This window comes from Carassius auratus, unplaced genomic scaffold (genome assembly GCF_003368295.1).
Source record: "Carassius auratus strain Wakin unplaced genomic scaffold, ASM336829v1 scaf_tig00029160, whole genome shotgun sequence".
Taxonomy (NCBI): domain Eukaryota; kingdom Metazoa; phylum Chordata; class Actinopteri; order Cypriniformes; family Cyprinidae; genus Carassius; species Carassius auratus.
Window position 1 is genome coordinate 172,132 of NW_020525742.1, and position 22,953 is coordinate 195,084.

General features: G+C 34.5%; 2 protein-coding genes and 1 pseudogene across 2 annotated transcripts in view; 1 reads left to right on the forward strand and 2 right to left on the reverse strand.

Annotated features, from left to right (window-relative positions):
• The window catches only part of LOC113079763 (tetraspanin-7-like), a 34,705-nt gene extending 27,761 nt beyond the window's left edge, over positions 1-6,944 (reverse strand). Inside the window, exon 1 of the mRNA XM_026251968.1 lies at positions 6,794-6,944. Coding sequence (XP_026107753.1) covers positions 6,794-6,874 — 81 coding nt within the window. The 5' untranslated portion in view covers positions 6,875-6,944. The remainder of the gene's footprint in view (positions 1-6,793) is intronic.
• Positions 6,945-10,113: 3,169 nt separating this feature from the next.
• Positions 10,114-18,932, reverse strand: LOC113079758 (sodium-independent sulfate anion transporter-like). Its single transcript, XM_026251964.1, has 16 exons — positions 18,745-18,932; positions 17,363-17,761; positions 17,094-17,286; positions 15,454-15,539; positions 15,263-15,342; positions 15,010-15,152; positions 14,756-14,934; positions 13,339-13,411; positions 13,208-13,258; positions 13,068-13,128; positions 12,924-12,979; positions 12,709-12,849; positions 12,509-12,636; positions 11,127-11,226; positions 10,913-11,046; positions 10,114-10,822 (listed from the first exon to the last, which is right to left on the reverse strand). Exons 2-16 carry the CDS (start codon positions 17,543-17,545, stop codon positions 10,706-10,708), a joined length of 1,725 nt encoding a protein of 574 aa, XP_026107749.1. The 5' UTR covers positions 17,546-17,761; positions 18,745-18,932; the 3' UTR covers positions 10,114-10,705.
• Positions 18,933-19,255: 323 nt separating this feature from the next.
• Positions 19,256-22,930, forward strand: LOC113079759 (N-sulphoglucosamine sulphohydrolase-like; annotated as a pseudogene).
• Positions 22,931-22,953: the final 23 nt, after the last annotated feature.

The window sequence follows — 22,953 nt, forward strand, 5'->3', positions numbered from 1 at the left end:
ATTTGCTGAAAATTGACTCACCCTTAGGCTATTCAATATGTGAATGAGTTTCATTTTTCATCAGAACAGTGTTGGAGAACATTAGCATTACATCACTTGCTCACCAGTGGATCCTCTGCAGTGAATGGGTGCCGTCAGAATGAGAGTCCAAACAGCTGATTAAAACATCACTATAATCCACACCACTCCAATCCAACAGTTAACGTGTTTGTAAGACACATTTTTAACTTCAAACCGTTGCTTCTAGCTAAAATATAGCTTTCTCCAGTGAAAAAGGCATCTCTTCTGACTAAGGAGAGAAATATGCACAGATTACAAGTGAAAACAGTCAGTGGAGATGACATTTTTTCACTGGGGGAAGCGCTATTATGGATATATCAAGTCGTATTTTGGCTAGAAGCGACGCTTCAAAGTTAAAACGCCTTAATGACAGATTAGTTTCTTACAAACACACAAAGCGTTTTACTTCACAATTTGTTAATTGGTGGACTGGAGTTATGTGGATTACTTGTGTGATGTTTTTATCAGCTGTTTGGACTCTCATTCTGACGGCACCCATTCACATCAATGGATCCATTGGTGAACAAGTGATGTAATGCTCCTTTTTTCCAAATCTGTTCTGAAGAAGAAACAAACTCATCTACATCTTGGATGGCTTGAGGGTTAGAAAACACGGTTGAATTAAACATGAAATGTTTCTCAGCTCCTTCAGATTTGACGGCTGCAGCTCCATCTGAATAAATCTCTGTTTAATCACTCCACCTTTGCCCTCCAAAGGGAACAACAACGCTGAAAATAATACACAAGACAAAATATTAACAAGCTTACGGAGAAACAAACAGAGCACCGGCGCTAAGCATCAACGCCTCTAAACACGAAAGTACTGAATATATCAGCAGCACTCTCATTTCCATAAAAACACCAAAGGCTGATGGGAAAACCGGACCAGACAAGTCCTTAATTGTCTGATTGTAATGAACAGGACTGCCAGTATTAATAATAACACTGGCTAAGAGCGAAATAACTCAAGAGAAGAGTGACCCAAGAATCTCCAAATGGCACCATTTATTACTTGTTGGCCAAATAGGTCCAGCTGCACCCTTTAATTACTTGTATTCCATATCAACGTATAATCATTGACATCTGACTAAAGGGTAACAAGATAGTTGAACCCAGTTTTACCCAATTACAATGCATCTTTGATTTGGCTAGCCCTGTCCGTTAAATTAAGACACAAAATAACTTTAAAAGCATTTGAGATGTAAGGTTACAAGCAACTCTAGCATTGCGATGTGTAAAGTTTCTTTGGGTTTTTAATGAAATCCTTTGTAAACAGGTTTCATTTGTTTTCGTTTTCCACCTCGTTAGAAAACACAATGGCAATGTCAATGTTTCGCGGGTGGAGGGTAACTAACTTACTGTGATTTACACACTGCTAAACACATTTGAACTGTTTTGTAAGTTCATAATGACAATGCTATCATAGTATACACAGTGAATTATCATTTCGGTATATTTGTTGGTATGCATTTATCATACAATATAGACTTTTTCGTCAATATTTCAGATACTTTTGTCAGCAAAAGGTTCCCTCATTTCCCCTGTTAAGCGAGAACAGGATTCCCATCGCTCGCTGTGATGTGTCCTAGGCTAGCTATTTTAAGACACGGGGAACTCTGGGGTCACACATAGGCACATGCCATTCTAGGTGTGTATCAGTTACACACACACTGCAAAGTCATACTGTCACATCCCGAGCTGACACAACCTTCGGGAATGCTACGCATGCAATCAATCAAATTGACTAGTCAATAAAAAGCGTCCCGAGATTCAACATGGCGTGATTTAATAAAGAACATTTATTGCAGAAACTTCCCAAGGATGTAACCTTGAAGAATATTCATTAGTATTTTTTACATACTTTGGAAACAAATCCATTTTTGCGTTAAAATCAAGGTATTCTTACCATCATGGGGTCTTTTCTCAATCAAACATGTACAAAGGGAAATGTGGCATGAGGTGTTACCTTACATCCTAAGCTTTAATAATGTTGACTGCATTAAAATATGAACTGAATGAATGTAGTCTAGATCCAGATTTCTCTCATGGGGAACACGTGGACACCTGAGGTTTTCTCCTGTATCTCTAGATAATCTCAGTGTTTGAACCAGGGATCACAAACGGTTCTAACTGAAAAGAAAAGATAACTTTCAAATTTAACGGTGAATTTTTTTCCAAATATATGTAAAATACAAACAACAACAACATTTTTATTGTATTCTAAATGGATATCATTAGAAATGGAGGCCACATAACTTAAAAAATACAGTGTCTACTCAGGAAATGTAAATCTAGATACATTTAAGCCGATTGTTACTCCGCTTAGATTGTGTTTTTATTTACTTTTTTACCTACTTTACTCACATTTCACTGCTGGTTATATACGCTCTATATAATTGTGTATTTGACGAATAAAAATCTTGAATCTTGATACAATTAAAGTTTTCTCAATGGGTGTTGGTTTATATGCTGTTTTGTAAACAAGAATAATTTCTATATGTCTATATTAGGGCTGCAAAAAGATTAGTCGCGATTAATCGATTCAAAATAAAAGTTAATGTTTACATAACATATGTTTATGTGTGTCAGAGTACTGTGTATATTTATTATGTACATAAATACACACACATATGTATATATTTAAAAAATGTATATGTATTGTATGCATTTGTATATAAACACTTGTATTTGATTTATATTATATATAGAAATATTTTGCATATAAATCAAACATATATTTCCTTAATAATATATGTGTGTGTGTTTATATATACATGATATATACATTACACACACATGTAGTATGTAGGCCTACACATAAACTTATTTTGAATCGATTAATCGAGACTAATCGTTTTGCAGACCTAGCCTATACTAACTTATAAATAGGGTTTTAAAAGAAGGGTGCGAAGAACATAATCTAAAAAAAACTTTTTTCCACTATAAAGAATTTTTTTGCGCAACGGAAAGCTATGGATGTAAGTTTCTTCATGTACTCACAAAAATAAAGGTTATGTATTGGTATCGATGATTTCAGCATCCATGGAACCTTTCAAGTGGACAAAAAGTTTATAGCGAAAAAATATTATTTAGATTATTGAAAGGTTCTTCACGTTCCGAAAATAAATGGTTTGTTTAAGAACTGTTCACTGAAAGGTTCTTCTGAGAACCAAAAAATGGTTATTTTATGGCATCACTGTGAAAACCCTTTTTAAACCTTTACGTGTGCACCCTAAAGTAGCAATAAAATGAGCTGTAAATAGTTTTAATTTGCTATAAATCTACATAAATATAATTAAGTGCGAAAAGCGTCACAACAGACACCAGTCTCATCTAGCTCATGTTCGGCCTGTCTTTTCTCAGCCCTGTTAGTCTGTTCCCATCTGCTTCTGGGAGAACAGAGAGTGTGAATGTGGTTGTGAGGGTCGACAGCAGGACACACGGCGCTCCGTCTGTCTACGTTCAGACGAACTGAACGAACCCCACAGGTCCAGAACAGCTGACGGGAGGATGGAGAAACGACACCAACTCCATTTTTATTTGTCACTCACAGGCTCTCTCTCTCTAATTTCTGCCTCTATCTCTTCGCATCTCGCTTTAATTACGCCCTCGTTCGCTGTTTTAACACAACGTGAGTTTCAAAGCTCATTTGTGTTTAGCTGTTCTGCAAGCGCACAATTCAGTTTAGTGATGCTAACTGCACACTTGAAACCTTCAAATCTTCTTTTAAACTGCATGATTATTCCATTTCAACACTATTCAAAAGAATTAACACAAAATGATTATGAAATCTACCTCGGTTACAAATTGCTTTGGATAAAAGTACAACAAACACACACACACAAAAAAAAAACTAAAGTGAATCAATCAACCAGTCAAACATCTATCCAAGCCATACTGAACAATACTCAAAGTGCACTTAAATGCACATGTATCTGGATATGTTGCATATATACAACAAATAACTAATTTGATGAATTACTGCTGCAATAATTATTAGGAAAATACTTTTTTTATTATAAGTGCTATTAGTGCTAAAAATATAGTATTTCAGCACATTTACAGAAGAGATAAACTCAATTGTTAGTCATTTGTAAATAAGATGCAAAGATCTGTTCTAAAAGTCTACTTGCGAAATTGTTTTAAAAATTAGATTTCACCTGATTCGCCTCTTTAAAAATAAAAAGTGGCAAAAAAATAATTACCTAAATCATGCAATTATACAGTATAGCGTGAAAATAAAAGAGGCATTTTCATGCTAAAAAAAACATAACAATTACTTCGTTATAATGTTATTGTACTGCATTCAATTCGGAGGTGAACTGATTGGTGAGTCGTTTGCAGGTTTTCGCAGATATAGCTACTACTTGTGAAAATGAACTTTCAGTCATTAAAATACACATTTTAGATCATATTTAATTTCCTTTTATGAAAACAAAGCTACGAGAGGCAGAATTCAACATAAACCATGTAAATGGCACAATGTTTTCAACGTAAAATGACACTGACTTTATAGTAATACGTACACCATTTCAGCACATTTTCCCACAGAGATTAACTGAGTTGTGAGTCGTTCGTAAATGAGACGTATGGGTTTGCGCTAAAATACTACTTGCGATACTGCTTTGCAAATTCACACATCATGAGTCTGCATCTTGATTAAACCATTTTAGACGTTCTAGATCATATTTTACCTGAATGAAAATGAGGCTATGAGAGGCAGAACTCAACGTACTGTTTTTGTCAAATAAATACGGCATCTACTCTGAGGTCTAGAGTTGAAATACACTGCGTTTCGGTCCAAATAGCCCAGATTTGGGTCAGGCACTGGATCACTGTGCCGAGTGGGATTACAGACGGACAGAGAGCTAAACAACCACTGGTTGGTTGTGAATGTGCCACACTGCATTACTGAATCTCCAGTGAGCACAGAAGGAAATGTGATGGAGACGGTTACCTACTAACACAAACCCAGTGTTTTGTTCCCAGATTCCTGGGAAGAAACACATCTTCAGATTCAAAACACAGAGTGCAATATGTTGATTTAGAAAGGTTTATTTCTGGAATTTCCCATTATGCATCATTATTGTCTGACTATATGAGAGTCGCCATTCGATAGTCGTTCAAAGATCAAAAAATAATGCAATCTATGCACACTACTATGAACCTGAAAATATTGCATAGGACTCAATCAAGAAAAACCACTCACTGCAAAATGCCTCCAAATAGGCTAATCATCAAATATTCACATCGCTATGGGTTTTTATTTTTATCCTAATTCCTAAACGCTTGACATTTCTTGAATACTTGGTTGTATTCTAGTCAAAATCACATGAGATTTTAAATTGATATCTGAGGTCAAATTGGCTTAATGAATCGTGTCGAATGTACAGTAATTCATCACTTGGCAATCACATCAAATAGAACATGTGCTCAATTACTTAGCACATTTTTTTCCCCATTTCTTCTGAATTATTAATGATAAAATGGAATATTTATCTAATTCTTAACAGATAACTTCTTCAGGCCACTGCCTTTCTTGGCCTACAAAAGTAGTGCAAAAACACTTGAGAATATCTTGCATTAGCTAGTCATCAACAAACATTCAGAAATGTACGTATGCAGATATAGGCTATAAATCAGTCCCAGCCTTACTCTATTTATCGGATTTGCCAACGTTTGCAATGTTAGTAGCATCAAGTCTTTTAAAGCCAGTTTTTAATTGTTGCATCACATAATTAAGAAATCCTCCTTTAACTGACAAGAATAACTTACAAAAACTGTGCTTGGACGCTTCACTTGTCAGTCAGACCATCTCTTCCTGTCTATGTCTATTCAAGAAATGTTAATAGTAGTTACCTAACGTTCTTATACACATTTCTGAAAGTTATATTATAAAGTGTTACTATTAATGCTTATAATACTAATCAGTTATTACACACAGAAACTCCATTGGTAGCGGGGCGGTGCCATCATGTCACAGTTAACCGTCACTCTCTATGACTTTCAACAGACAGAAACCATCACATTCTTTACTAAAGATGAGACACAGAGGTTTCTTCATATGACAGAGATGAAGGTCACTGCATCCCTAATAAACCTGTTACATTTCTAGAGCCTGCCCATATTTGGACATTAATATTCCATTTAGAACTTAAATGCTTGTGTGTTCAGATTCAGTCAGTCATATTCAGCAAATGTGCATGTTTGGACATTAACTTTAAATTTATGGTCCATCGTATTCAGCATATGTCTATATGTTGGCATTAATCTTAAAATTATATTGAATAGTGTCCGAGATATGCTCATATTTGAACAATTATCCTCAATTAGCAATTTAAAATGTTGTGTATGTGTCTATTTTTGGACATTAATGTTATTAATCAGGAATAATGTTCTTATTTAAACATTAATTAATGGTGATGGATAATGACCAACATCATCATGAACATCTCGTTTCGCGTTTTTGGAAATTTTTTCGTCATTTGCCTTGGAATGCATATTGTTTATCATATTCTTGATTAGAATCATTATTATTATTATATATAATAATATTCGTGTTTCTAATAGCCTCGGAGGGGTCCAGCCCTGCCGTGATGGAGATGTACTTGTTTTCCAGTGGCGCAATATTGCAACAAACGATTTATTATGATAACAAATCAATTTATATGTTTGATAACATGCCGCGGAAACATTAAAAGCTCAAAAACGCTAATGAATGGGGGTCACTCACCCAGAACACGAAGGAATAGACGATGAGGAGAGTTTTGAGGCAGGTTATGACTGGTTTGGTCTCCATTCTCCTTGATGCCATGAGCGCAGTGGATTTGTGCTGCTGTGATTCTCCACTGCGCCTCCGCCGCTGCGCTCCAGTCACTCTAGACGCGCCTGGCCAATCAGAGGGCGAGATACACCGCGAAGGACCCGCCCCGCTCCGTCAGTCTCCCTGCTGCCCAATCAGCGGAAGAAAGGAGGGACGTTTAAACCCCGCCCACGAGACGCGACGCCCTCTGCTGGACGTCACATGACAGTGACGACAGTTGCGCTAAAGGTGAGGATTGCGTCAGTGAAAAAGTGAAGTGATGAAAAAATGAAACCTGTAAAAAAAAAAAAAAAAGTATAATAGGTATATTGTTTTTTTGGCCAAAAATGTATCTTTTTTTTTTTTGGTGGGGTAGGGTGGGTGGGGGTTGGAAGCATTGTTATAGGATATAAAATGTCAAATTTGCTCATTATATTTAACTTTTGATATAAATAAAATAAAAAAATAACTTCTTACACTTAATAATTAGCATTTGTTTAATTTAATTGCCATTTGTTAGTCTCTGTCCTTGCTTGACTTTTTATACAAATGATTATAGGCTACATAAATTACAAAACTAATAAAACTCTCATAATGTAAAACCTTGGTGTCATAAATCAAAATAGTTTATTGGGTTGATTCATAATTTTATTTATATATATATATATATATGTCTGTTCTTGCTCGACTTTACATAAAATGAATTGAAAATGAAATACAGTTTTAGGTTTATTGAAAACTATTAAAGCTGTGATTCTCTTCTATATTAGATGTCTGATGATAAGTTGTAAATGTAATAAATCACAAAAATGTTAAGCAACAAAAATCTGATATTGTGTGTGATATATGTGTGTGTGTGTGTGTGTGTGTGTATATATATATATATATATATATACACATGCATATAGATGGATGGATGGATAGATAGACAACAGTAGCCTAATTAAAATATTATAGTATTGATTATTATTTATAACCGTGTTAAAAAAAGTTTCAAATGATTAAAGTTCGAGATTACACAAAAAACAATGGTTAAATTAACCTAAACAAGCTCATTACTTCCCAGTCAACGCAGCATCCTCTCTCTCTCTCTCTCTCTCTCTCTTTCTCTCAGTAGAAACCTCATGTGATCCTTCAGTCTAGTGTGAAATAAGTTCACAGTTCAGCTCCAGTTTTAGCACACAGCCATGTTATTTTTGGCACTCCAATTTTGCAACCCATCGAGGAGCCAGTGTAGTGAGATTCAGCTCTCAGCAATTACAGCCGGCCGATGGAGGCGAGCACAACCACAACACAGCTGCTGAAGAACACGCACTCACCACGGGTTTGACGCCACTGAATATGATAAATACATATATAGAGGAAAATACTTACAGCATTTTAAAGTGTGGTCACATGGTCTAAACAGAAGCGAGATATTGCGTGATATTAACCCCTTTCACACAGAAATACAGGTGATGAGTAAAATTAGTTAACGACAAAAATGCGCTTTTGGCATGCAGGCAACTCTCCAACTTTTTACTGGTTAAGCACAATTTAGCTACACCTCAGTTTCAAAATACCGGTAGACTGATAGAGACCCTCACAGAAACCTCTCCTGCCTCATTCTTATCAGAAACTGAGACACAAAATAATTTGCAACTTCGTAAATAATGATAGCGGATAATGAAATTCATGTTATTAAAGATCATATCATTTTATTTGCAGAGTCTGGTAATCCCAGGAAAGTACCCAGTCAGGCCAGTCTCTTAAACCACATCGTAATGGTCTTCTCGATCAATAATATTAATATTAATTTCTTAGCTTCACAGCCATAAACACATTTTTTTAAATCTTATACAATTTTGAAGCCTTTATTGTTACTCAACTCTACAGCTGTGCAGCAAAATTCACGTTATTAAAGGATCGCTTTTCATCAAGGAATGTGCCGAAAATGTGTCTCCTGGTGAAAAACAAAGACTTTTAAAGATGAAGATGACTGTTATAACCAGGAGATGGCAGCAGAGGATCACTCATTGACTGCCATTTCAATTAGTAAGAATTGTGAATTTAAAAGTTGCAATTCCATTTTTTATTCGACTGCAGAGAGTCCCCATCGTACGGATTCCTATCCACATTTTTCCTGATGTAAAAATGGGTGCCGCCATTTGTAAAGCGGCTAATGAAACGGAAGTCTTACTAATAGGGAAAAAGGAAAAAGGTGACTGATAATGTGACATGCCTTTAGACTCCCTGAAGATGTGTTTAACAGTATGTCGACTGTTTGCTCAAGATCAGTGTTTGAGGTGTGACTGCTTTATCTTATAAACCTGTGTGTGTGTGTGTGTGTGTGTGTGTTGGTTCTTAGTCTATCAGCATTTCACCAGGTGTGTACCGCTGAGTCAGTTTTATGATGAAGAACAAACATTCAACCACACTGTATGAGGAAAGACTTTGACCAAAAGACAAAATGCCATTGCTTTCACTTTGTCGTCAGTCTTTTAGGATATTAAAAGTGTCAGTAATGTCACAGTTATGGAGTGGATTTAGCTTTTTATCCGCAGTAAAGTTATCCAGACCACATTTGATTCAACTTGATATCAGCATGGACTCTTTTGTAAATAAAAATCAATGGCAGTGAAATGTGGTTTGGTACCATTAAAGAGCAAGAAATCGAAACATCTTTGTTTTGGGATATACTGGTTAAGTGTTTTTAGCACGCTTCTTGTTGGTAATGTCAGGACATTGTTGGTTGGCAATGTCAATAACTACACAAATTCAGCATAAGACTAGGCCTTTTACTAGACCTGTTATTTACTAAGAAGTACAGAAGCTAAACATCGTCCTCTACTGTTTAAAAGTGGCACAAACCTTTATTTTCAGACATTCATTTGAACTTATAAGCATTAAATATTTAACTAAACCTATATTAATAATATTGTATATACAATACTGTACTTAAAAAGTTAAATTATGAAAATATATTTATTATATGAAGAGTATAAGATAACAGATAACGCAGTTTTTTAAAATTTTCAAAAACCATGTTTGTTCATCGTGCATTTCAACTAATCTCAAACTGTGGTAGCTTATCTTGAATAAGTAAAAAAAAAAATAAAATAAAAAAATACCGAGACATGATAACATAAACATGATTTTTGAAAATGCTAAAAATATCAGTTATATATGTATATATATACACATATACACTAATAAGGTGTCAAATGTGAATATAGATTTTTTTTATTAATACACATTAGAATGTTTGAAGTACAGTAATTACAAAATTATCCAAGAAAATATTTCAAGCATAGTCATTGTAGATCAAATCAGTTTAATGTCGAAAGAGACATTTCAGTGTTTGTTGTTTAATCTTTGTCAGTCCAAACATGTGTGTACTAATAGAGATCCGGTTTCATCTACAAACAATAAATGTAAACATACTGAACTTATAAAAGTACTACAACAAACTAGAGAGAAAGAGAATCATCGTGATCATATTTTACGTTTTGAGAGACCAGTCTGACTTCTAGTGCTTTTGAACCCAAAATGCTTCCGATTAGATTTTTTTAGTGTTGAGAATAAGTGCATGTTCATAAAATTACAAGGGATTCAGTTTAATACACACACAAAAAAATTACCTAAAAATAGTTTTAAGTGCAAAAGCATCATTTGGTCATCATGTACACAAACTTTATGTAACTTTGTTCCCCATCAGTTTTCATCAAAGTCTCTCTTCCTGAGTGCTGATTGGTCAAAGGTGTGCACAGGATATTTCATTCGACCAATCATCAGAGGGTTTGAGGTATTCAGAGTGCTGATTGGCTCAAAGCCATGTGATCAGTTCTTGCCTGTGATTGGCTGTTATAATTGTTGTTGGTAGTGACTGATACTTGTCAGAAGTAGCAGAGCCTCGTCTACTCTGTCTGTATGTCGGAAACCAGGAAGATCAGCCGTCAACAAAACCTTCAATACTGACGGCTGCGAGAGACATACAGAGAGAAGAAACTTTACCTTTATATATAGATTACTGAGCTTAATTTTAGAAATGGCTTTGATCTGAAACCCTACCTTGAGTCCAGCGAAGATCATGGACACTCCTCTCAGCTGGATCTGTTTGAGCAGTTCAGTGAGCTCATGGACCACAGTGAAGTCTAGAGAGCTGACGTGAGAACAGTCCAGAACCAGACAGCGCGGAGGAGACGCTGACAGACCACAGACACCAGACCGTGAGCACTCAGTGAGAGCGTGTGTGTGTGTGTGTCCGTGTGTGTGTGTGTCTCACCGTGAAGGGCGTGTTTGAACACCAGTCTGCTGAGATGCTCCGTCACGGGGAAGTTCAGCCCACTGTCCGGCTCCAGAAGCAGCACGCCGTCGTCACACACCTGAACACACACACACACACACAAACCTCACGGACTGCTGCTGCATCTCCGTCACTTTATAAACATCACTCTTCAGTTCATGTTTAATTGTAAAGACATGATAGTATTCTATTAGTATATTAGTAGTATATAGTATTTAAAGTATTTTCCTCCTAAAACAACAGATTCGTATTTTTAAAGAATCATTACTTTAATTCTAGAACTTTTTGGATATACAAATTTATAAATATTTTATTGTAATATTTCTTTATAATTGATTAATATGCAAAAAAAAAATGCGTGTGTGTTATATTTTAGGAATTTAAATATTATTTTTAATTAAAATATAATGTTAAATGTCTTTTAAAAGTTTCAAAAAGTAACTAAAATGCATTTACTTTTTTTCTATGCAAACATTTATATTTTATTTAATATTTATTTATTTAAATATATTTATATAAGTTAGAGAGATATTTTTAGTTACCTGATATGTATATACTAGTTATATTTAATATTTACATATTTTTTTATATTTTGTATTATTTACAAGTGCATTTATCTTTTTTCTACACAAAATATATAATATATTTATATTAAAAATAAAAATTAATTATATACAATAAATGTTTTAGGTAATATTTATATTTTTAAACATTTATATTTATATTAGATATGTATATATGTATATGTAATTGTAAATATGAAATATGTAAAATATGTAATGGATATGTAAAATATATATATACATTATATATACATAATAGTGCTGTCAAATGATTAATCGCTTCCAAAATAAACGTTTTTGTTTACATGATATATGTGTGTGTACTCTGTATATTTATACACACAAATGCATGTATATATTTAAGATAAATGTTACATTTATATATTAAATATATTTACATATATTATAAATATTATGAATAAAATATTCATTCGTAAATACATGTAAATATTTTCAAAATATATGCTGTATGTGTGCGGATTTATATATACAGAATAAATATACACAGTACACATGCTATATGTTATGTAAACAAAAACTTTTATTTTAGATGCGATTAATCGCGATTAATTATTTGATAGCACTAAAACACACACACACATACATTATATATATATATATATAGTATAAAACATTACTAACATTACTAACATTCCAATCATAAAACGATTAAATTATTTAAATGATTTTTTTGACATTTTGTACATTGTCAAACAGAAAGTGGATTTCTAGAATAAAAGTCCTTCATTCACAGGCCGAATCTAACATATTCAGCTATTTCATAAAAAAAAAACTCACCTTCACTTTGGGTCTGGCCACGATATACAACAGCATGAATCCCGAAACAACCACACCTCCCACAATGCCATACTGCACCTCCCAGAAACTGACCACAAACGTGACCAAGAACGGCAGCAGATCGAGTCCTGAGGTAAACAGTGTGATTTTAAAGCAAACAAAACACTTCAATAGTTCAAATCTGTGCCGTAAAGTCTCACTCTTGACTCTCCAGAGCTGGAGCGGCACTCTGAAGTCCATCATGGGACAGACGGCGCAGATGATGACGGCAGCGAGGGACGCTTTAGGGATGTAGAAGAAGAGTGGCATGAGGAACGCCAGCGACAGCAGCACTATCACACCTGCCCAGAAACACACACCTTCAGACGCTGTCCACAGTTTAAAAGTCAACCTGATCGCAGAGAGTGTGTGCTACCTGTGACGATCCCTCCAGCGGGCGAACACACTCCGGTTTGAGAGTTCACCGCGGTTCTGTCAGAAAACACCACATCAAGACACTGGCTTAGCGAAGAGCTAGCCAACAAATACTTTAGCATTAGCGCTTAGCTTGCAGACAGACCTTCCGAAGCTGCCCGTGACGGGATACGCCGACACAAACGAGCCCATGATGTTGGTGAGACCTGCAAAAACAACATTACAATGAGAAACCGACCGATTTACGCTTGTGATAAAACATCGTAAAGGAAGAGAATCTCTCACCGATGGCAAAGAGCTCTTGGTTAGCATCAATTCGGTAGTTATTCTTGCTAGCTGCATGGAGAAAAGAAAAAAGTGTTAAATGTGTCTAAACAACATCTGACACAGAAGTAAGGACAGTTTGAAGCTCTTACCGAAAGCCTTCGCAATAGCGATGCTCTCTAAGACGCCCATTAACGGAATAACGGCCAGACCGCCGCCTAAATCCTGAGAAAACACACCCGATTGGTCATTAATGATCAATATTCTGTTAGATACTCTACTTACAATCTCTCAAATGTCACATATACTTTACTAATACCATAGTTTACTATTCTGAAATGTGGTATTACATGACAGCTCAACTTTCTGGGATCCAAGTACCACAAGGGGGCGCATAAAAAAAATATATTTACTATTTTATCATATATAGAATAATAAATTATAGAATTATATATATATATATATATATATATATATATATATATATATATATATATATATATATATATATATATATATATATATATATATAAAATTCTATAATTTATTATTCTATTAATAGAATAATGACCCTAGTTTTTAAGATTAATGAATAAAAACTTATTTTATTATTATTATTTTAAAGGTTTATACATCTGACGTTATTAGTGCATAGAAAAAAAAGTAATAATTTTCGAAAATATATTTAATTGTTTTTGGCATTAGTGCAATGATGGAACAGCTTTTAAAAAATATATACATTATGTTCATAAATATTAAAATATAATATTATCTTTATAATACAATATAATAATCATCATAATTTACGTTTTTTTTTTATTTAATATTTATATTGTCTTTATATTTAGATAATTTTATCTGAATTTTATTTTATAAACTACACTTAATTTCACATTAAATAGTGAAAGAAAAATACTCTTTGTGTAATATTTTCCAAACAACAGAATAATAATGATTGAATGCATTTATATTATATATATTATATAAATGCATTACAATCATTATTATTCTCAATCATTAAATTATTCTCAATTTTCAATATTTTATACAACAATGGTAAAATGTTTCAGATGCCTTTAATAATTAACATTCTTATTTTTTTTACATATAATTATATTAATATAACTGCAGTATATGTCAAATAATCTTGATTTTTTTTTAATTACATCACTACACAATTTTTTTATAATTTCATCTATTTTAATGTATTTAATTTTATTTCTATACATTTCTATACAATATACACATAAACATTATTTTAGGTTTTATTTATATTTAATTAATATAAAAGAAAATACAATATATATATATATATATATATATATATATATATATATATATATATATATATATATATATATCAATAATTTTAAATGTTTTTAAGTGCCTCAAATAATTTATATATTTAAATTAAATGTAGTTTATTATAGCATTTTTATATATATAAAAAAATATATCCTGATAACAAATTTCTTAATATAACTCATCAGTAGGCTATTTGATTCTCTGGAGGCCGTTCTTTTAGATGGAGATAAAAAATATGAAAGATTTGTATCAAAAACGACACACCTTCACGATGTCACTGAAAGTAATCAGCGTGCCATTGGCTACAGTCTCTGAAAGGGGCGGGGCTTTGAAAGGAGGCAGTCCTTGGGCAGTTTTCCCGGTGAGGCTGAAGACATGGTGTCCGGTGACCTCAGCAGAATACGCAACAGCCGTCGCTGCGATGACCACCAGAGCGTTCCTGACTGCCACACAAGAAGATCGTACGTAAAAATCTGTCAGTTACACTTACAGGTTGACAAGAGCTTCTGAGCACCCACCAGTGGCTAAACTCCACACCAGCCCACGGGCCGACCGGATGAAGAGAGGAGACTCGTCTGGAGACGAAGCCAGAGAAGTCTTCATCAGCGTCAACATGAGCAGGAAGAACAGACAGCACAGACCCAGAATCAGATCTCCGACTCTGAGAACACAGTTGATTGAGATACGCACTCAGACAAGATGGTTTAACACCACTGTTCATCGGTCAGACATCATATATATGTGTGTGTGTGTGTGTGTGTGTGTGCTCACCTGGCCTCAGGGATCTTGTGGAAGGTGTAGTAAACCTGTAAGAAGAACTGCTGTGGGATCCCCTTCAGACCCAGAATATTCTGCACAACAAATGAAGCGGATTGACTCCTCACAGATCGTAAAGGACATTTAAGAAGCATGCAATGAAATGAGGAGAGGCGTAAGTGATTGTTCTAGCGTGAGACTCTGACCTTGACCTGACCGAAGCCGATGGTGACAGCAGCAGCACAGGTGAAGCCTTTAATTACTGGATATGAGATGAAGTCCAGGAGGAAACCTGATGAACAAACAGAGTGAAAATCAACATCAGATCAGCTGATTCGCACACACACACACACACACATTTTTCTTAAAATCTTTTAAAAAGTAATAAAAAACACATATAAATGCATATAATAATAATAATAATAATAATAATTGCTATTATAAATAATAATTAGTATTATTACTATTATAATTAACTAATAATAATTATTATTAGGATTATTATTATCATTTAATAATAATAATAATAACATGATAATTTTAAAAAGAACATTTTAAATATATTACTATTTATGAAAACACAAATGCTAAATTTAGCTTGTTTGGATTATTAAATGGATTATTTAATTTATGCATGAATTCACATTTCCTCATAATTTTTTTTTTTAATTGTTGCAACAACAACAACAATATTAAAAACAATATTTATAATTTTATTTCACAGTTGGAAAACAAATATATTCACTTTTTGGATAAATATTATTTTCTGTTTATTTATTTGTTTCTATGTTTATTTTATTATGAACTACATTTAACAACTGCTCCAACTGTATTATTAATACATATTTAAAATATAAAATATTAATTGATATATGAATGTTTATGAAAACGCTTTTTTTGTACTAATTAAATATTAGTTTATTATTATTGATTATAAAAAAATAAAAAATAAAAAACAGCTAAGTTCGTTCTCGGGAAAATATTTATCTGTTATACTCGGTCACTTCCACAACCTCAGTTGCCACATTTTTAAAACCTGTTGCTACATTTTGGTGTGCGGCTTCACAGTCATGTACAGGAAGTTGCACAGGAAGTAATCGAATCTAATATTTACGTGTCAGAAAAAAACCCACAAACTTCCTGTTTTCAAGACGGCCCTGATTTACATGCGGCCGAGACTACTTTCACTTCTTGATGACAACACTTCAGTCAAAGTTTATGTAAACTTCGGCGTTTAAATAATCTTAGAATGTTAACAAATAATATTTTCATAGTAAAAACATAGATATCTTTAAAAGTTTATTCTCAGTTCACTTGATGTTTCTACCGTTAACTAAAACTACTTAGACAAAAAAAAAAATGACTAGAACTGAAATAAATTAAAAGCTGTTTATAAATATTTTAAACAAGAATTATTAAAACGTCCATAAAGATGACTATCTACCTCAAATTTTTATGAATCACACACAAAAATATGACCTAAATAATAACATCAAAGAGATAGTTCTCCCAAAAATTTAAATTCTGTCATTAATATCTCACCCTCATGTCGTTACAAACCTGTAAGACTTTTGTTCCTCTTCAAAATGCGAATTAAGATATTTTTGATGAAATCCGAGAGCTTTATGACCCTGCAGCAATACAACTGATGTCACATGCACTATTTTAATGATGTTCTTACTACCTTTCTGAGCCTTGAACGAGTCAGTTGCTAAGCTCTCGGATTAAATCAAAAATACCAAAACTTGTGTTTTGAAAATGAACAAAGGTCTTACAGGTTTGGAACGACACAAGGGGTGTGTAATTAATGACAGAAACTATCCCTTTAAGCCCATTTTCATCTCACCCAGTCTGAGCAGAGCCATTCCCGTCTGGATGATGCCGCACAGCAGTGTGAGCACCACCGCAAACACAGGATCTCCTCCGATATACGCTGAACACAGCAGGGACATGATGGCAGTCGGGCCCAGCGTGATGTCTTTAGATGTCCCAAATACACAATAGATGAAACCACCCATGAAGGCAGAATACAGGCCATACTGGAAAAACAAACAAACCTTGTGTCAAGAAAACCCTCCTCAGTCTCAGTCTCTGGAGGACTGTGAATGTTCGTACCTGCACAGGTAAACCAGCCACTTCTGCGTAGGCCAGAGCCTGAGGAACTGTGGTCAAACCCACCGTCAGACCCGCGATCAGGTCCATCTTCAGCCAGGTCAGGTTATACCTGGGCATCCAGGTGAGTATGGGAAAATAGGAGCGCAGGGCGGCATACCAGGGGATATCTGTCACCCACTCCATCAGAAGATCCCAGATCTGCTGACCTTCAGCTCCAACAAAACACCATCAGTTAAGGATCAAGAAAAGAGCTGTAGTGCTTCATCCAGGATGTTGAACGCCGCTCGGATGGTGTGGACAAACAATGATGTGGCAGGGTTCACGGGAAGGGTGGAGCTATCAAGCTCTTCTTAGCTGTGTGCTAGTCAAAGGGTTTCTTCTTGTTTTTGGAAAGTCCATCTGTGGAGAATTCAACACCACTAGTTAGTAAAACCAACCTGAACTACAAGACAGCGTGATAGCCTGCTATAAAACACATGATCACCAGATGCAAACACTGCTGATGTAATGTGAATCATACAGTAATAAAAACATATGGTTGTTCATCCTGTTTTTTATTAGTAGTACTTAAATCAGCATACATTTAAACAGCAGTAAAAAAATTACTTTATGTATAAATATATTCAAATAAAAATAATATTATTTTTATTTAGTTATTATTATTTGCATTTGCATTACAGAAAAAAATACCTCTGTAATGAGATGCAAAATGCAAAGAATAAAAATAATTTTGGCTGTAAAAAATACCCTTAAAATGTATAAAATTACAAATTCTAGCATAAATATATTGTCATTACCAATAATGCATTATTACATGCGGTTGTATCTATGTTTTACATTCAAGTAGCAAGATTTTATTGATTCATTTTTTTTAACACACTTGTAAAAATATATTCCATTATATATATATATATATATATATATATATATATATATATATATATATATATATATATATATATATATTGCATTTCAATAACAATATACAAATTGCTAAATTAGAAAGAAAGAAAGAAAGAAAGAAAGAAAGAAAGAAAGAAAGAAAGAAAGAAAGAAAGAAAGAAAGCAAGCAAGCATCGCAATGGTCCTAAAATACAGTTAAAACTGATTAGGTAAGACTTTTGACATGAATCATATGACATTTTAAAAGGATCTCATGATCTGAAAACCCAGTGCAATGCAAATCGAAGAAGAGCATTTGTAAAAAAAAAAAAAGAAAAAAAAAAAAAAAAAAAAACATACTAAATATAATAATAATAATAATAATAATAATAATAATAATAATAATAATAATATCAGTTAGATAATAGTATTTACAAACCGAACTGAAAGTTGAGATCAGTGATAAGAGGCACAATGTGAAATCAAGTTAAAGATCAAACCTCAGAGATGCCTTTGAGCCTCGCGCTTCATCGGAGTTCAAACATTCCGCTGCAGTGATCTCTTTATTTACATCAAACCACAGATAAACAATGAAACATTTGAGGAATCAAAGCGACTCCAGCGGGTCTCGCGCTCTGTTTGACATGAGACTCAACAACAGCCCTTCTGCTGGCGTCAGCGGCGACGCGCGACGCGATTGGCCGAGGCGTCGCGTCAGCTGACCGTGGTCATGTGATGGATTCACTCACATGATGGCGGAAGTTTGTCTCGCTGAGTGTAAACAAAGTACAAACTTTCCCGTTAGCTTTACTAACATTTCTGCATCAGAAGTTGGTTTTCCACCTGCCAGAAAACGTTATTAGAAGAAGAAGTAGAAACGTCTCTGAAGCCAAATGACACTAAAATGTGGCTCGTGTGGACTTTGTTGTGTCTTCTGATTTGTTGAGAGTGCAGAAGAAGAAACGTGCTTTTCATCATCGGTGTGTAATAAAACACGATCATGTTTTTTTTTTTTTTTTTTTTTTTTGCCACTACTGATTTGACAAAATAACTAGTTTATGCAGCAATGTCTGTGTTGTTGCATTTATCTTTGTGTTGTTTTAACGTTGTTTTGCTGTTATGGTTTATTAAGTTTGTATTGATGTTTGTAGTGTTATGTTTAATTAACGTTGTTTTGAGGTTTATACTGTTATGTTGTATTGATTTTTATATTGTTATGGTTAATCAACGTTGTTTTGATGCTTATATTATGTTGTATTGATGTTTGTATTGTTATGTTTAATTAATGTTGTTTTGATGTTTGTATTATGTTGCTTTGAAGCTTGTATTGTTATGTTGTATTAACATTGTTTTGATGCTTGTATTGTTATGTTGTATTGATGCTTGTATTGTTATGTTGTATTAATGTTGTGTTTATGTTGTGTTGTACAACGCAGCTGATGATGGTTTACAACAACACTGTGGTCCAGACCCCTCATCTCCGAGCTTCTGTTTTAGATGAGATGAGAGTGCAGCTATCTTATGACTATAAACAGAATGACTCCTTGTTAACAACATTATATATATATATATCCAGTATTGAGGAAAAAAACAGCTTATGATTTGTTACTGGAAGCATGAACTAGTAAAACTTGGAAAATTTTGGAGTCATACTGAATTCATGATTGCTGTTTTTGGGAAAGGTATCATTGGGAAAAAACATGTGGGTCCAGGGCCTGTGTACCCGTTTGATTTCGTCTACACAGAAGAGACTGATTCCATTCTTCAGATGGGTCGGAATATCACCAAGATCAAGCTCCTAGTCCGTAAGTTCTTCCGAAGCCAGAAAGAAAAGAGGAGTGAGACAGAAGAGGAACGGCCGTTCTTTCTCTACGTGGCATTCCATAATCCTCACAACTGTGGCAATTCCCAGCCTCAGTATGGAATGTTCTGTGAAAAGTTTGGGAATGGGGAGAATTCCGGATTGGGAGCCAAAGTATTACTCTCCAGATCAGGTCAAGGTGAGCCTGTTTTAATAAAGAAAAATTTAAACGGTCATAAGTTGAGTTTCCTAACCATCAAGTTTCTTCATATTTGACTAGGTAGCGTACTTTATTCCAGACCCTTCTGCAGCGAGGGCGGATATTGCGGCCTAATACACAACGGTCAGCCGGCTGGAACAAGGTTATATATTTTACACCACTCACAGTAATATTGAAATGTTTGCTTGCATAGATCTTTACAAATCTTCTGCTTGATTTCGAAGGTGTCGGTCTGGTTTTTCAAGAACTATGGGATGTGGGATATGAAATTGACACTCTGGTGATCTACAGCTCAGATAACGGAATTCCGTTTCCCAATGGTGGCACAAACCTGTACGGCTCAGGTGTGAAGGAACCCATGCTGGTCTCCTCACCTGAACACCAGCAGCGTTGGGGGCAGGTTAGCCAGTCTTACGTCACTCTGCTGGGTAAGAGCCAATCAATAGCTTGATCAGTTGATATCAGGAACATGTGAAGAAGGTAAACTAATGTGCACAGCTCATAGACTCTCATGGGCATTGAGAGTTGTGCTATAACTACTTTTAACCACTAGGTGGTGCTGTACGCCTGTGTTTAAGAAAACTCTGCACCTCGAGCACTTGTTTCTGTGATTGAGGTCAGAGTATAGAAATACTGTTACTGACTGGCAGATTTAAGAAAACATCAGTACGATAATTGTTTGTATCGGAAGATATTTGTACTACACTTTTTTTATATATACAAATAGCCAAATATTCATATCACTCTAAAACACAACATTTCCGATGAAACTCATTTATGTATTTTAGACCAAATGAGTTTTTGTACAATTTAGAAAAACTACATCTCACTATTACACCATTTTGCTCTTGTTTCTTTTTTTCGAGTCTAGAAAATAATACATATATATTTTTTTTTACTGTACGACAAATTGTTACCAGCAAAGCATATGTGAATGATGAATAGCAAGTTTTCCATACAAATATTTGTTTCCTGACAAATGACTGCCAATTAAACAAAATTTTAATTGTTTATACAATATAAAAAGGTGTCTTTCATTGTTGCACCTTTTCGCACTAGATTCTTTGTCTGCGATCACATTTTATATATACTCGAATTATTGCCAGTGTAACATTTTATGTTTTTACAAATCACAAGTTGTTCACATGATATTATAAAATGGCATACCTCATTATTGCACATTTTTGTGCAAGATGCTATGTTTAAGGTTACATTTCAATATTTACTCAAACTATTGCCAATTAAATTGTTACCAACATAGTGTCTGTGTACAACAAAGTTTTTTGTACAGATGTAGAAATAATTAAATGGCATCTCTCTATTACACCTTATTGCATTCGTTTCTGTGTTTCAAGTCTAGATAATAGCACGGATATATATTCTACTGTACGACAAATTGCATAGAAAATGTGTATAACAATTTCCTTTTCTATGAATCGGATGTTCATACAATATTCCGAAATGGCTTCCTTTCATTAGCGCACATTTTCATGCTGGTTCTGTGTTTGAGGTCACATTTTTGTATTTACATAAATTATTACCAGTGCAACATTTTATATTTGTACAAATCGCAAGTTATTCGTACAACATAAAAGAATAGCATCCCTCACTATTACAAATTTTCGCAATTGGTTCTAAGTCCATATTTTTTATTTACTGAAAGTCAATATAATATTGTCAATTGTTGTCAATATAATAACCTTCTTTTTCTATTTCTATGAATCAAAAGTTATTCATTCGATATTATAAAATGGCGTCCCTCATTATTGCACCTTTTCGCACTTGATTCTATGTTTAAGGTCATATCTTTCTATTTACTCACAGATTATCGGCAGTTTAACAACATTTTCTTGTGAGTTAATTGTATGTCACTTTAAAACAGCCTCTCTCACATATTCCCCAGACATCACTCCCACCGTACTGGACTGGTTTTCTTTGCCATATCCATCATACAGTCTCTCAGGGTCAGGTTTCAGGTCAGTCTCTTCTCCCAGCCCTGATCTCAGAACCGTCCTGGGTCACCGTCTATGCCAGCCAGAGTCTCCACCAGGTCACTATGTTTTATCCAATGTGCTTCGTCCGTCAGGGCCACTACCGCCTCCTGCACAACATGCACTACCACATGCCCTTCCCTATAGACCAGTGTCCCCTACCCTACCTTCCAGGATCTGTTAAATCTGTTAAACCCACAGGCTGGTTTAAGACTCTAAAGCAGTATTACTACAGGTCGAGGTGGGAGCTGTTTGACCTCCAGTCAGATCTGACTGAGAGGCAGAACCTAGCTGGTGATCCGGCCCACACCCCGGGTCTGGAGAGCCTGAGGGATCAGCTGCTGAAGTGGCAGTGGCAAACAGAGCATCCGTGGGTGTGTGAGCCGGATGCCGTCCTCGAGACCAAGCTGTACAATGGACTATAAGTGCCTCAAATCTGAGAGAAAACTCTATAAACTTTTTATGATTCAGGTTCACTCTTTAACTGGAGTAAAATGAGAGCTGTAGGATCATATTTTTATTTTATATGTTGACAATGTTAATAAAACATAAGTCAACATTATTGCATCTCTTTTATTATATCTCTTTCTTATTTATACCTCTTCTTTATTTGAAAATATTTGATCGTATTTTATTTGACAGTGTTTTCATTACCCTAGACTCCAAATACATGTCCTCTGCCTGCCTAGTTTCATTT